Below are 15,212 nucleotides of genomic sequence, written 5' to 3'. Positions count from 1 at the left end.
AGACCCTGCCTCAGAAACAACAACAACAACAACACACACACACACACACACACACACACACACACACACACACACACACACACACACTACCACCACCACCAACAACAACAAGAGAAACTAAAGCCAGGACTCAGGGTACTAGAACATTGCATCATCAGTCATGGTGAGGCACAGTGGAAGGAGGAATGCCTAGCAACCCATAGCAACAGGCACAAGTGGTACCATTGGTTCTTGTGAAGAAATGATTTTACAAGAAGTATCATAGAGTCAGAGAATGCAGCCAATTCTTTTAGATTCCTCTAGATTGGGGAGGAGAGGGGGGAGGGTGGTGTGAGGCAGGGAGAGAGCAGTGGTCAGGATGGCACTCCAGTAAAAATTCTGGGGTTCATGGTCCAGAAGCCAAGCATCAGAGGGGCAGTCGGCATCTCGTCAGTGCAGCCTCAGATGTTCATGGTCAAGGTGATGAACTGGAAAGAGAGAGAGAGGAGGGCTTGCCCTTCCAAGTCCCGTCTCGCACAGGAGTGGCCTCAGTTAGTTTATGTCACAAGTACTCTGTGGGTCATTTTGCCTACAAATTTGGATGTCTGACTCAACAGGAAACCATTTTTTAAAAATTTAAATTAAGCCGGGTGGTGGTGGCTCATGCCTTTAATACCAGCATTCCAGAGCCAGAGGCAGGAGGATCTCTATGAGTTCGAGGCTAGACTGGTCTACAGAGGGAGTTCCAGGACAGCCAGTTCTGTTATACAGAAAAACCCTGTCTGGGGGAAAAAAATTAAATTAAAACAAATTTGGCGGGTGTGTTTTAATATATATATATATGTGTGTGTGTGTGTGTGTGTATGTATATGTATATGCATATGTATATATGTGTGTATATGTATATATATGCATGCATGTGTGCAGACCAGAAGTTGATATCAGGCTTTTTCCTTCCTACCTTAGGTTTTGAGACAGGGCCTCTCACTGAACTTGGAGCTCATTAACTGGCCACACTGACCAATGAGCTCCAGAGATCCACCTGCCTCCAGCCCCAGTGCTTGGATTACAGATACGAGCCACCAAACTCGGCTTTTTACATGGGTTACGGGGGGTGGGGTACGGGGGTCCCCAAAGTCGGGCCCTCAGGCTGGTGCTGCAGTCACTTCACACACTGAGCCATCTTCCCGGCCAGGTGAAGCTTTTTATAAAGGCTGAATGGACTTGCAGGACAGAGAGATGAAGATACGTCTTCTCCCTGTGGAAGGGGACAGTCTCACAGAGACGTCCTGGGCAGGGCAATGTGAGTTGTGCTTGCTTTTTGGTACACCGCGCCCCCCCCCCCCCCCCCGCCACCGCTGCCCTTTTTCAGAGAAAGGCGACCCTCTGCCATAGTGGAGCTGAGGAAAAGAGAGGCAAGCTGGCTGCTCAGGCTCTCTGTGAGAAAGTGAACTGCTGTGGAAGCCCGGAAACGTCTCATCTCTCCCCTTCTTCCCACCAGGCTTGCTCACGTTTACATGGAACGTTCTGTTTCCTCACGTTCTTTCTTGGGCATCTCATGAGCAGGCACTAATGCATGAAGACACCCACAGCTCAAAGGATTACAGCATGCATCATACTAACTGCCAAGTGAACAGAAACACCAGCCTCTACACAGTGTAATTGCCCACTGTGAGTGCTAGCCCTACCTGGGGCATCCAATAAGGATTATAGAGCGTTTGTACTCTGCTGGGCCCTGGCTGGGGTCCGCTTGGCCGTACCTCATTTATGTTGAGATGGATGATGTCCTTGTTCTTCACGCTGAGAGACTGGAACACCCCTGGTGGGAGGGAGGAAGCATTGCCTTGGAGACAAGCCCCTGGGCAGGTTTAAGGGTTCCTGGGCCCCTGGGAAGTCTGTGGGTAGCTGCTCCCTCTAGTGGAGATCAGAATCCCTGCCTGACAAGGTGGAGACCACTGAAGGGGCTTCAATGCCTGACCCGGGAGATCTGAGAAGCAACTGTCTTCTCTGGACCCCAGGCTCCCATTCTAGAAGAGATACAGCCAAACCTTGATTAACAAGGAGGAGGAGGGCTGTCCCTGAGCAGAAAAGAGAGAAGGGAGACTCCATAAATGCAGTATGGACTTGTTTAGATGTCAAGTCTACCAAGCAATGGTGACAATGTTCTGTCACTACACTGGACCCTTTACTATGCACTGGGCAATCCATGACGGTGAAGATTAGCTAAGAATTTTTCTAGGGATGTAAAATGCATGGAAATTATAACACCACAAGAATTGTGACATGTTTGTTTGCAGCAGAAGGGACAGAGGATGACTGAGCTGTCCTGGACACATTTGGCTGCCCTTCAGGGCTATTTGTAGGGGAACAGCAGGACAATGAACCACCTCTTAGGAGTACCTATACATGCCTTCCCACTTTCTGGTATAGCAAACCCTGCTTAAAATGACTGAGTCTGTGTCTAGGGCTTTCAGAGGGACAGTGGATGAGGGACAATGTTCTATGAGGGGACTTGATCCTAAATGGGACCTTTCCTCAGTAAGAGGCATGAACCTTCTCACTCACAGCCCTTCCCAGCCTGTAGATGTGTGATGAATGACAGCCACAGGATGTAGTTTGCGGTCATTCATATTCCATCTCTCAGCTGATAGGGCACAGTTATCTGCACAGACCCCATGGTAGTTCTCTGTGTCCTAGATCTACCATATTTTCCCCAGGTTGTTTCTTATATACTCATAGATGAGGTCTGGAGACCCTGAGCTGGGCACTTCATTCCCCCGGGGGTCCAAGGACACTCTCAGATCTCCTGTACACTTTTGGCTCCCCTGTACACTCACGGCTTGCATTCTCCAACCGCACCAGGCAGTTGAGGTAGTCATCGAAGTCCAGCTGGAGGCTCTCATCTGCATACCTGAGGACGATCAGCTGCAGGAGATGGCCACTCAGCTGAAAGCCTGTGGAGGGACAGGAGACTGAGGACCTTCCATGGCTGAGCTCCATGGTGAACCCACAGCTTTGGGGTCTCCCGAGCCACAAAAGTGAACTATTCAACCTACAAAGCCTGTGTGCATGTGTTCATATGGATATCCATGTGTGAGAGTATGGGTGGAGGCCAGAGGTCAATGGGAACTGTAATTCCTTGCTCTACCACCCCCCCCAGCCGCCTTATTTTTTGAAACAAGGCCTCTTATTGTTCTGAAACTTGCCAAGTAGGCTAGGCTACCTGGCTACTAAACTTCAGGAATCCTCCTGTCTCCACCTCCCCGGTGCTAGGATTATAAGTGCATGTCACCACACCTGACTTATCTTACATGGGTTCCTAAACCCTGGCATCTGCATGTATAGGACCAAAGGAGCAGGATGAGCAGCTCTCCCCGTGGCAACCGAGGACTGCAAAGGCTTAGTTAAACCCTGAGGTTCCCAGTCTATTCTGCCCAGGAGGTGGAGTCACAAGCCCCTAAGAGAATCAGGCACCGTCTCATGTTTATGACACACTTTGTTCTTCACAAAGAACCCAAGGTGTCATGCTATGTTGTGACTTCTGCTATGGCCAGTTGTGTGCCCGTTAGCACACAACAAGGCGAGCCAATCACACTCGCCACAGACCGCCCTCTTGAGGCTTTTGTTGTTGATTCTTTCCCCTATATTTTCTCCCCTCCCCCTTCTCTCCTTGCACCCCCTCCCCCGTATTCCACCCAGCCTCCTTTGCCGTTCCTGTCACATGTCCGACTGACCACCCCATCCATCCACATCTCCTCTTCATCCTCTCTCATGTTCTTTCCACTTTCATGGCTTGTACTCGCCCCCACTTAAAATAAACATGGAAATTTCAGCTGGAGCACACATCTGACTGGTGTTTCTTTACCTGCGGCTTTCAATGCGGTCCGAAGCTCATAGGAAGACATGGTACCAGACTTGTCCACATCGAACTGGAGAAACAGGTTCTGGGGCCAGGGAGGAGAGCATTGAGAAGTCAGAGCCCAGGGGCCAGTGACAGCTAGTGGCTGCCCAGGGATGATGGCTGCCTTCTAGATAGGCAAGGTTGGACCAGGACCTGTCCGTCCATCCGTCTTTCCTTCCTTCCTTCCATCCTTTTTCTTTCTCTCTCTCTTCTTTCTTTCTCTTCTTTCTTTCTTTCTTTCTTTCTTTCTTTCTTTCTTTCTTTCTTTCTTTCTTTCTTTCTTTCTCTCTCTCTCTCTCTCTCTCTCTCTCTCTCTCTTTCTCTCTCTCTCTCTCTCTTTCTCTCTCTCCTTCCTCCCTCCCTCCCTTCCTTCCTTCTCTTTTTCTTTGACAGAGTCTCATGTATCCCAGGCTAGCCTCCAAATCTCTATGTAGCAGAAAATGACCTTAAACTTCTGATCATTGTACTTCTGCTGCCTAAGTCTTGGGATTATAGATGTGCACCAACATGCCTAGTGTCATGTTGGGGATTAAATCCAGGGGTTCATGCATGCTAAGAAAACACACTGTCAATTTAGCTAGACCCCTAGCCTGTAGGCTCTCTTTTCTTTTCTTTTCTTTTCTTTTCTTTTCTTTTCTTTTCTTTTCTTTTCTTTTCTCTTCTCTTCTCTTCTCTTCTCTTCTCTTCTCTTCTCTCCTTTTCTTTTTTTCTTCTTCCTCCTCCTCCTTGCTTTGTTTTTTAGAGACAGGGTTTCTCTGAGTAGCTTTGGCTGTCTTGGAACTCATTTTGTAGACCAGGCTGGCCTCACCCTCAGAAATCTGCCTGCCTTAGCCTCCTGAGTGCTGGGATTAAGGCGTGAACCACCCCCGCCCAGCTGGGTCCTCTCTTCTTCAGTGCAGCGCTGGGGAGTTAGGGTCTCACATGGCTGGTTCTGCTCCCAGCCACGGGTCCTCTTTTGCCTCCTTTCGTTTTGAATGGAAACACCGTGGCACCTCTGACAGCATCAGGTGTGCTGTGGTTCCTTGACTCCCCTCCCAACACTGCCCTTAGCCCGTTGCTGAGGTCTTTGCCCCACTCTGCTGGGGGTCTGGACCAGATCACATACCATCCAGTGCTTTAGCTTGTCCCAGAATACCCGGAACTCTTCAAACTCCAGCGTTCCATTGCCACTGGTCTGGCCACACGGGCTAAGGGTCTTTCAACTCAGGATCCCTGTGGGAAGCCAGCTCTGGGTTCACAGGAGGAGGCCAGAGTTGTGTGGCATGAATAATGGAGTTGGGGCCCTGGGGGAGTAACCTTAGTGATAGAAACAGGAACCTCTGAAGAGGGGGAAATGGCAGGTGAGATGGGGTGAGCCCCCGGATATTTACAATACAGGAAAGTAAACCCATTATTCCTTTGGGGGAGACCCCCCAGATCCCTTCAGAAACCCTCTCCCCACTGCATTGTCCTGACCCTCTTGACTCTGACCCAACCCTAGATAGGTTGGCAAGGCCTCCTGTTTTTAGAGCTGTGGCGCCTGTCTCAGGAGAGTGAGCACCACAGGCCACCGCCGCTCAGAGGGACCAGTGCGCTTGCTGGAAAGGATACGTCCATCAGAGAGATGATGTTTCTGCATGACAGCAGGCTCAGCTTCTTGAACTTGAGGGCTGTTTCTGCAATCACATGGGAAGCTTCGTGATCAGTGACCCTTACAAGACAAACATGCCCTGCCTTCCTCGGAGAGCCCTTTGGTGTAGGTGGATCAGGCTCTCTGGGACCATGATGTGGACACTGTCTTAGGATGTTGAGAGTAGGGGCTGGACTTCTGGAAGAAAAGTCTGTGATCTGTGCACGTGCGTGGTGGTGGTGGTGGTGGTGGTGGTGGTGGTGGTGGTGGTGGGGCACTGTTGTCCCGCCTTTACTTTAACACTAGGGATCCTAAGATTTTTTACCATCTGCCCATCTGTTAAAGATTTGTTTTCTTTTAATTTATGTATGTGTGGGTTTGTCTGCGCATGTGTATGCACAGGTGCCTGTGGAGGCCAGAAGAGGGCATCAGATGCCCCGGGAGCTGAAGTTACAAAAGATTATGAGCAGCCTAACTCTAGTGCTGGGAACCCAACTCTGGTCATCGGCAAGAGCTGCTCTTAACCATGAACCATCTCTCCAGCCCAATCACCATCCTGTTTACAATTGCGAACATTCTTTAGAAATTAGGTAAATGGCCAGCAAGGAATATTAATGTGACTTAACTGCAACCACACCATATTCCACTGTTTCCCAAGTGCACTTTAACAACCAACTCAGAAAAGTTCAATGGGCGGGATTTACAATTGCTAAAGAGCTGAATGTGGTGGTGTATGCGTGTAATCCCCACACTAGGGAGGCAGAGACAGGAGAATCACAGACAATTCCAGGTCAGTCAGGGCCCATGTGAGACCTGGTTTTTGTTTGTTTGTTTGGTTGGTTTTTCAAGACAGGGTTTCTCTGTGTAGTTTTGGTTTTGGTGCCTGTCCTGGATCTTGCTCTGTAGCCCAGGCTGGCCTCAAACTCACAGAGATCTGCCTGGCTCTGGGATTAAAGGCGTTCGCCACTACCACCCAGCTGAGACCTGGTTTTAAACAAACAAAACAAACAAACCATAAACCCCAAAATTGCTGAAGAAATTTGATATTTATACGCAGCTGGTAAAACCTCAAAAACACTGTGGTAGCTGGGTGTACCACGTGCCTTTAATTCTAGCACACAAGAGTCTGGAGCTAGAGGAACGTAAACTTGAGGCCAGCCCTAGGCATTTAGCCAGACCCTCTCTCAAAAAATAAAAACAAGGGCTAGGAAGATGATTCAGGCCGTAAAGCATGCAGATCTAAGTTCAAGTCTCCAGAACCCCCATAAAAAAGCCAGAAGTACTGGCATGAGCTTATAACCCCAGAACTGGGGAGGTGGGAACCTGGAGGCTCACGGGCTGGCCAGACTGGCTTACTTAACGAACAAAAATAGCAGGAGCCAGATCTGAGGTTGTCCTCTGGCTCTCCATGCAGGTGCACACCCGTGTGAACACAACACACACACACACACCTCAGTATTCTAAGTGTAAGAGTCCAGTAACAAGCACATATGGTATGATTCTTTTATATAAAATGTCCAGAATGGCAAGTCTGAGACAGAAAGTAGATGGGAGGCTGTCAGAAGCTGGGGGAGGATGGGATAAGAGGGTGACTGCTACGGCAAAAAAAAAAAAAAAAAAAATCCTGGAATGGACTTTACACACATGTGCAAACATAGACACATATACACATGTGAAAACCCATACATGTACACACAAATGCACACACAGCACAGATAACACATGTAGACATTTATACACACACGCATGCACACATGCACAGCACAGACAACACAGACATATATAACACACATGCACAGCACAGACAACGCACACATACACGTTCCTGTCTGCAGAGCACAGACCACACACATGGGGACAGTGGTTACTTGGGGTCATGAGGTGCGATGATTTTTATCTTTGCTGCTAGACTTTTCGGTAGAAAAGTCTATAGAACACTCCACCAGAAGCCTGCATCATTTTCGCAGTTAGGAAATAGTGAGAACAGTTTCTACAGTCTGCACACAGGTCAGCCATGGGGAGCAGGTCCCAGGCTCTAAGGAGCAGAGCTTGGGAGAGCCCTGACAGCGTGGCCACTCTTCCTGTCCAGGGAGCCCCTGTCCCCTGGGGGAACTGACACTTACTCTTTTGCAGAACAGCATTTAAAATGTACTCAAGTTCCTCAGCGGACACTGCCATGTCCTGTGGAGTAGAGACAATTGTTCTTAAAGGTCCTTAGCAATTCTCAGCTTGCTTGGCTCCTTGGAGAGAACAACCCTGAGGCGACTGTGCGTGGAGCTAAGTTCACCTCCAAGATAAAGGCAACCCACTGGTTTCTCAGGGAAGGGCCAACTGTCCTAGGAGAGACAGTGGCCTGGGAAGACTCAGGGAGGGTAAGGCATGCTGCCCATTCCCTGGAACATGCAAGATTCTTGGAGAAGACTTCAAAAGCTGCTAGGTACTATAAAGAGTCTGAAGGCATTTGGAGAACCAGCTGGTTCTCCTCACAGGAGTACTCAGAGAACTGGAAACATTTCATGTATTGGAGTCTCACCTGCAATGCAGGACAGAAGACCTAGGGCACAGTTCACTGGTTAATATAAAACCTCTAGGGGTAAATGTAGGAATCATTAGTGTCAGAAAGTCACCAACCCCAGCATCTGCAAAGCAAAAGCTGGTGAGAGATACACTCGGGTATTACCAGAACCATGGAACGGGAGCCCGAAGTTCTAGGATGCCCTGGCATTTTAAAGAAAATTGTATTGTATTGTAGTGTGTGTGTGTGTGTGTGTGTGTGTGTGTGTGTGTGTTGTGTATGATGTATGGGTATACACGTATGTGTGTGGAGGTCAGTGTGTGTGTGTGTGTTGTATGTGTGTGTGTGCGTGTATGATGTATGGATGCATATGTATGTGTGTGGAGGTCAGTGTATGTGTGTGTGTGTGTGATATGTATGGGTGCACATGTATGTGTGTGGAGGTCAGTGTGTGTGTGTGTGTGTGTGTGATATGTATGGGTGCACATGTATGTGTGTGGAGGTCAGAGGACAACTTTGTGGGGCTGGTTCTCTCCTGCCGCTTTTACCTGGGTTCTAGGGGTCAGATTCAGATTATCAGGCCTTCATCTTGCCAGATCTTGCTTAGTTTTTTGAGACAAGGTCTCACTCTGTAGCCCAGGTTAGCCTGAAAATCTTCCTGCCTCAGCTTCCCTGGTGCTTTCATGCCAGGCACGATCACCACATTTGGCCACCTGTGTGGTTTTTATGCATGTGGAGGTCTGGCTAGCTCCTCAATATGCCCGGGTGCTGAGTTAAGCCATGTGAACATAGTCACTGTTGACGTTATTTTAACATATGCCAGTCGGCTCTGCCACTGAAGCTTCCTGGCCTGGGGAGTGGGTCTTTGGGATTTCAGCTCTGGTAAGAAACTAAATTGCAGTACACAGCTGCCCCGGCCAGGGGAAATAGGCATGGAGCTACACACCCAGCCACCCAGGTGGGGGAAGAGCGGGACAGGACCTGAGCAGGTAGAGCTTAGCTCTCGGGCTTTTTATTTGTTGTTGCTAATGAAGGTCGAGTGAATTCTCCTGCCTTGGTTCTCTACTTCCTTCCAAATGCTGCACCTCTCCCTCAGTGACTTCTGTCCTGCCTCACGCACCTGCGCAGGGGCTCACGACTATCATGATGTGGGCTCGCCTCCTATCATCCTCTGCCCCGATCTGGAGAGGGGTGGCTGCATATGGCTTCGTTTCTCCACCAGAAACCAAGTGTGGTGTTTCCGCCCCTCTGCCCTGCTCCACTCATGTAAGTGTCTGCAAAGCAGCCAGCAGGTGTTGTCCCCTAAGTGTGAGATCACCTGCCCCCCCCCCCCACTGCCCCTTTCCTTCCAGGAGCCCCAGGCAGGAGAAGGGAACAAGGTAATACAGTCACCAGTGTCTGATGTGAGCTAATCCATCAGGCTCCTTCTATTGTGGTCTTCAATGAGGCAGTAACCAGCAATGGTGTGAGCCCCAGAGCTAGGTGAGGCTTCATCTCATCCCCCAGAACTGCCAGGGGCTCCCCCAAAGGAAGCTGAGCAGAGGTGGGAATGAGGTGGAAGACCAAGGACAGGACCTGGGCCCTAACCTATCACCAGTTAGCAGAAGTGCATTGATTTGACACCATCAGCAAGCTGGTACTCAGGCCCCCAGGGACCAGAGTTGGCTTTACTTTGCAACAAGCCCAGCAGGGCTGGGGGAAGTGCTGTTGACAAGTTCATTATCACGGTCCTCTGCTGGGAACCCAGAGCAGACCCCTAGCCAGGGTCAGAGGAGAGGTAGGAGGGGACCAAGGCAGCTGCCTCCTACCTCACCAGCGATTCGCTGGAACAGCGCCCGGAACTGCTGCTCCTCCTCCGTTTCCTCCTCCTGTGGAGCTGGCTTTGGGGGCTGAAAGAACCGCATGAGGTTGTGTGAAGGGCAGAGCAGGGCTCACAGAAGAGAAACCTGACGTGTGCTTTCCCACACAAATAGCAAACAGAAGAGCCCCACACTGGAGACTATGCTGTCCCTGAAGGAAAAGCCAGGAGAGCTCTCCCCTAGCACGTGGGAGGCCCTGGGTTCAATCCCAACACAACAAAAGAACGGAAGCGCACAGCACAGAACACGCATCAAGCTGCTCCAGAGATTTTCACATGGGAGTTAGAGCAGGGGGCCTCCCCAGTCATACGGCCAGAGCTGTCCCGTTGGGTTCGTCCTACATCTCCTGATTTCTCAAAGCTAGATAAACAACTTGGTTTCATCTCAGGAACATGAAGTCCCAGCTTGAATGGCGTCATTTCAGTTGGCCAGAGTAGGAGCTCTGTACTCATGGAGGGCTCCTTAAGTTTCACTTAATGTGAACAAGAAGGTTAAGGGTGTCTGGACACGACTGGCAGCTTGGCACAGGACAGCCATGCTCCAGCCTCATCCCCCAGTCTATTATCTCTCTTGATAGTCACCTTCCAAGAGTCTGTCACCAGCATCCAGAGCAGGCAAATGGCTCAGTATACACTTTGGGTGTTTTGCTGTTCTGTAGATTTTGGCTCATTTATAAACTGCCCCTAGGGGGCAGCACAGAGCAGCAGACTCTCCCTAAAGCCGGTGGAGATTCCGACTGTTTCAGAAGCACTTAGCATGTCTTCCTCCACCCCTCATAGAGCCAACATTCATTATACAGCTTTGGATTTCACAATAACATTTTGATTCAAGCATATTATGTACTTTGACCTTATCAATTCCTCCATTAGCCTCTCCTGCTCTCCCTGCTAAAGCCCTTCCTCTTTCTGGTTAGCCCTCCTACCTTTATGACGTATATATGACACATAGACATATGCACATGTATAGATAGATCTTAAGTACGTCTTAAGGATCTCACAGCCCCTCATAGTGAGTCCTGTATTCTCCAAATCAACCAGCCTCATTCTTTTTCTCTTCTTCTTCCCCTCTCCAGCCCTCCCTCCTTCCTTCCTTTCTTCCTTCTTTTATCTTTCTTTCTTTTTTTTTTTTTTGTTTTTTGTTTTTTGTTTTTTGTTTTTCGAGACAGGGTTTCTCTGTGTAGCTTTGTGCCTTTCCTGGGACTCACTTGGTAGTCCAGGCTGGCCTCGAACTCACAGAGATCCACCTGGCTCTGCCTCCCGAGTGCTGGGATTAAAGGCGTGCGCCACCATCGCCCGGCTCTTTTTTTTTTTTTTTGTGTGTGTGTGTTTATTTTGAGATGGGCCTTATATATCCCAGGCAGGTCTTAAGTTCACCCAGTAGCCAAGACTGGCCTTGAATTCCTGCCCCTCCTGTCCCCACCTCCAAAGTGCTGAAGTCACAAGTGTGTTCCACCTTAGTTATCTTCTTAAATAAAGTAAATCTGAAGTCATTTCACTCACTTCCTTCACAACTAGCAAGGGGCCTCTCAGGAGAAGGGGAAGCCCAAAGAAAGATGGCACCCGAGAGAACTTTATTCCAGAACCCACCTGGCCCTGCCCAGGCCTTTGGGCTATGAGGGATGAGAAACAAAAGCCCTGACCTCCAGATTAGAACCGGCCAGAGCACTTCCCGTTCTGCATGAAGCCAGCTCCTGAATTTGATTTTTAAGAGGAACCGTGGTTTCAGAGAAACATTCTAGAACCCTCATCTGAACCCCATGCTCCCCAGCCATGCGAGAGGACTCACCTCGGGAAGATCAATGTCTATGTTCTCATCCAGGTCCCTGCAGTGGCAGAAAGCACACCGTCTTAGTTGTGGGCGTGCATCCCATGAGACTAGAGCTGTGGAAAGGTCCTGGCCTGTCAGAGACCTCTTGTTCAGTGCCGTTTGCGTCTCGTGGGGTTGGCAACCCCTCCCTGCACCAGTACCCCATCCCCAGCCTTTCAGCCCTGCCCAGTGTGCCAGAGAGAAGGAGACTGGCATGATCCTAACTCAAGGACAGCTTGCAATCCTCAGCACACAAAAGCAAATACGATAACAGCATCCCCTGCTTTCCAGACGCACTCCGAAGAGGGCTCTCGAGGTGATCTGCCAAACAGTGGCTCCTCCAAAAATCCAAAGGCTCTGCCTCCAGAGGAGACAGACGTCGCCAGAGACCAGCCACTCGGCCTGCTCACCCTGTTCCTTCCTGAGCTGGGTCCTGAATTGCACAGGAAGGAGAGCCTACTGAGCAGCAGCGTTCATCTCTCTGCTTCTTGACTGCACACGCAGTGTGAGCGGCTGCTTCAAGCTCCCGCCGCCTTGGCTCCCCCCCACTAACATGGAATGCACCTGGGACTGTGAACTGAAAATAAAACCTTCAATTGCTCTTGCCAGGGCACTTTATCACAGCAATAGGAAAGGGAACCGAGACACCATGCCCTCTCTCAATATTCCCTGAACAGGTATGACATTATCCCCCCCCCCCAAAAATGCGGAAGGTTAGGACCCTCCCTGAGAGCCACAGCAACAGATAGAACTTGTTATATCCCCTCTGATGAGAACACAGTGCTGGCTTGGGCCCTGCATCACAGTGGGGCCATCAGGGATCAACTTTCAGTCTTCTACTGGGGTAGAAAGCAGAGGCTTAGGACTGGGGTCATCTGGCTCTGCTCTGTACTGGCCACTCACAGGACATGGTCATCTTGGGCTTTTATATAGGTGTTATGTGGGAATGGACGCTGAGAAACCCATTCTTGATTTGTATCAGCATCTAGGAGAACACTGAAGAAATGTGAAGACTTCATTTCTTCTATTTGGCCAAGGAAATGGATTGTGCCTTTGTCCTCTGCTGAGAACCCCAACCACACTTTGGAACCGGGGCCCCCTCATTACACATTGCCAGTCTCACTCTATGTTACTATACAGAAGGTAGACTAGAGTGGTGAGCCCACATATCTGTGCATGTTGGTCCTTTTGGGGCTGTATCTGGGATTCTCTAGGTCAGTGGTTCTCAACCTTCCTCATGCTGCAACCTTTTAATACCGTTCTTCATGTTGTGGTGACCCCCCCAAGCATAAAATATCTTCCTTGGTATTTTGTAACTGTAATTTTGCTACTGTTCTGAATTGTAATGTAAGTATCTGATATGAAATCCCTACGAAAGGACCACTCAGTCCCAAAGGGGTCTTGACTCACAGGTTGAGAAGCATTGTGATGGTCTTCCCTAGATTAGGAAGAGAGTTCTTATATCTTGAACCATTCCCCCGGAGCCATAAACACACACAGTGGTGGTGAATGATAGCAGTGAAAAATGTTAGCATCAGGAGGAACTAATTTAAAAGGACCTCTTTTAAGACTCCGGAGCACAGCCAGGGCACAAGGTGGCAGTGTGAAATGGTTCACACTCACAAGTGGGTGTTTACACTGAAGCTGGAAGACTATGATTCTGGAAACTTGCAATAGTCACCTTCATCATCATGTGCATAAATATGCCCCGTATCCCTAAATGAGCTCTCCCCCATTCTAGAATCTTCTAGGGAGTTGGGGCTGAGAATGAATGGTTATACCCAAAAGTCCTGGTGAGTATGACTCCAGGAACAGGTGAGTCATCACTGGTGTGTGTGGGGAGGAATCTGCAGCTAGGGGATGCGAGTTGCTTTGTACCCATCTCACTTCCTGAGTAGGCGATGGGAGGAGAGGATGGGAGTCTAGCTCTACTAGACGCATCCCCGGTGGCCTTGAAGTACAGTGCACACTGAGGGAGGGCTCTGCGACCCCCACTTCTCACCAAGTAACTGCTCTCTTCTCAGAGAAGATTCTCAGGCAGAAGTCAGCCTCCTGGTGTGGCTCAAAGGTGCTGGGGACGAGGATATAGTCTCCCGGGGGCAGCCGGAAGCGGCCTGAGACTTCTCTCAAGTTGATGAATGTCTTGCTTCGTGCCAGGGAGGCGTGGTACCTGAAAAAGTCCCTACTCAGGTGTCCATCCTTGTCCTGGTCCTTGTCTGGGCACTGCAAGGGAAAGCAGGGATCATCAGGGAGGCATGACTCTGGTCTTCATACTCAGTTGGCGAATTGGCTGTTGATCATGGCAGAGTCCAGAAGCAACAGGGAACTCCAAGCCCTTGCAGGGACACTGAGCAGCTGGTCCCCTACCTGGTAAATGGCATAGCCAATGGTCAGCATGTTGGCGCCAAACCTCTTCAGCTTCCTGCGGTCTTTCTGCATCAAGGCTGCTAGGAAAGTGCAGCCATCCTGGCCCTCATCCCTCTCAGTCAGGGACAGCTTTATCTGTGGGTTTGTCCAGAAGGTGTCTGCATTTGAAAGAGGGGTAGATTACTATCCCTTCCTTAAAAATACAAAATCATAGCTCATATGACAAGGTGCTTGCTGTGTGGGCACCTGAGTTTGATCCCCCAGATTCTACCCCCACCAAAAACAAAGACAAAATAAATGACTAACAAAAAGCTCAGTAGGATGGCTCCGTGTATAAAGGCATTTTCTGTCAAAACTGATGACCTGAGACCCATATGATAGTGAGAGAAAGCCAACCCCCAGAAGCTGTCCTCTAACCTCCACCGTGGAATGCACTTGCATGTGTGCATACATGCACACACACACACACACACACACACACACACACAAGCAGTGAAGACTAAGATGCATGCCTATGCATACACACACACATGCTCACACACACACACAAGCAGTGAAGACTAAGATGCATGCCTATGCATACACACACACATGCTCACACACACACACAAGCAGTGAAGACTAAGATGCATGCCTATGCATACACACACATGCTCACACACACACACACACACACACACACACACACACACACTAAATAAATGTGATAAATGAAAACACACGATAGATAGAGTGTGTGCATTTCGTGCTGGGGACATGGAGCCAGGCAGATCCCTGGTGCTCGCTGACCAGCCAGCCTGGTCTACTTGATGAGCTTCTGGCCAGTGAGAGACCCTGTCTCAAAAACAAGGCAGGTGACTTTGAGGAGTGACAGCCAAGGTTGTCTTTGGTCTCTAAACTCATGTGAACACACAGAAGAAAATACCAAAATCAAAATAAAAACCCAACACATGGGCTCACACATGTGAGCACACATAACACTAACACAAAGAAAACAATGACCAGACCCACACTAAAAAGGACACATATACTCTCTACTGCACCCCTGATGCTTGTTTCTAATCCTGAAAAGGTGGTCTCTTCCCTCCTTGTTCCCATTGGCCCTTTCACCCTATTTTCTTTATCCTCAGCAATACGCCAAACTCCTGCCTTCCTCTTCCTCCACCTTTTCAGCCA

General features: G+C 49.4%; 1 protein-coding gene across 2 annotated transcripts in view; it reads right to left on the bottom strand.

Annotated features, from left to right (window-relative positions):
• Positions 1-219: 219 nt before the first annotated feature.
• The window catches only part of Capn9 (calpain 9), a 37,693-nt gene continuing 22,700 nt past the window's right edge, over positions 220-15,212 (bottom strand). For both annotated transcript variants that reach the window (XM_028889805.2, XM_037206351.1), the window contains exons 10-20: positions 14,037-14,194; positions 13,672-13,892; positions 11,649-11,685; positions 9,813-9,893; positions 7,613-7,670; positions 5,471-5,535; positions 4,986-5,054; positions 3,845-3,923; positions 2,817-2,933; positions 1,740-1,798; positions 220-467 (exon numbers count right to left, since the gene is read on the bottom strand). In XM_028889805.2, the coding sequence (XP_028745638.1) occupies positions 441-467; positions 1,740-1,798; positions 2,817-2,933; positions 3,845-3,923; positions 4,986-5,054; positions 5,471-5,535; positions 7,613-7,670; positions 9,813-9,893; positions 11,649-11,685; positions 13,672-13,892; positions 14,037-14,194 (971 nt within the window). In that variant the 3' untranslated portion in view covers positions 220-440. The remainder of the gene's footprint in view (positions 468-1,739; positions 1,799-2,816; positions 2,934-3,844; positions 3,924-4,985; positions 5,055-5,470; positions 5,536-7,612; positions 7,671-9,812; positions 9,894-11,648; positions 11,686-13,671; positions 13,893-14,036; positions 14,195-15,212) is intronic.

This window comes from Peromyscus leucopus, chromosome 5, assembly GCF_004664715.2.
Source record: "Peromyscus leucopus breed LL Stock chromosome 5, UCI_PerLeu_2.1, whole genome shotgun sequence".
In the NCBI taxonomy this organism is placed as follows: domain Eukaryota; kingdom Metazoa; phylum Chordata; class Mammalia; order Rodentia; family Cricetidae; genus Peromyscus; species Peromyscus leucopus.
This window is presented reverse-complemented; position numbering and strand designations above follow the sequence as displayed.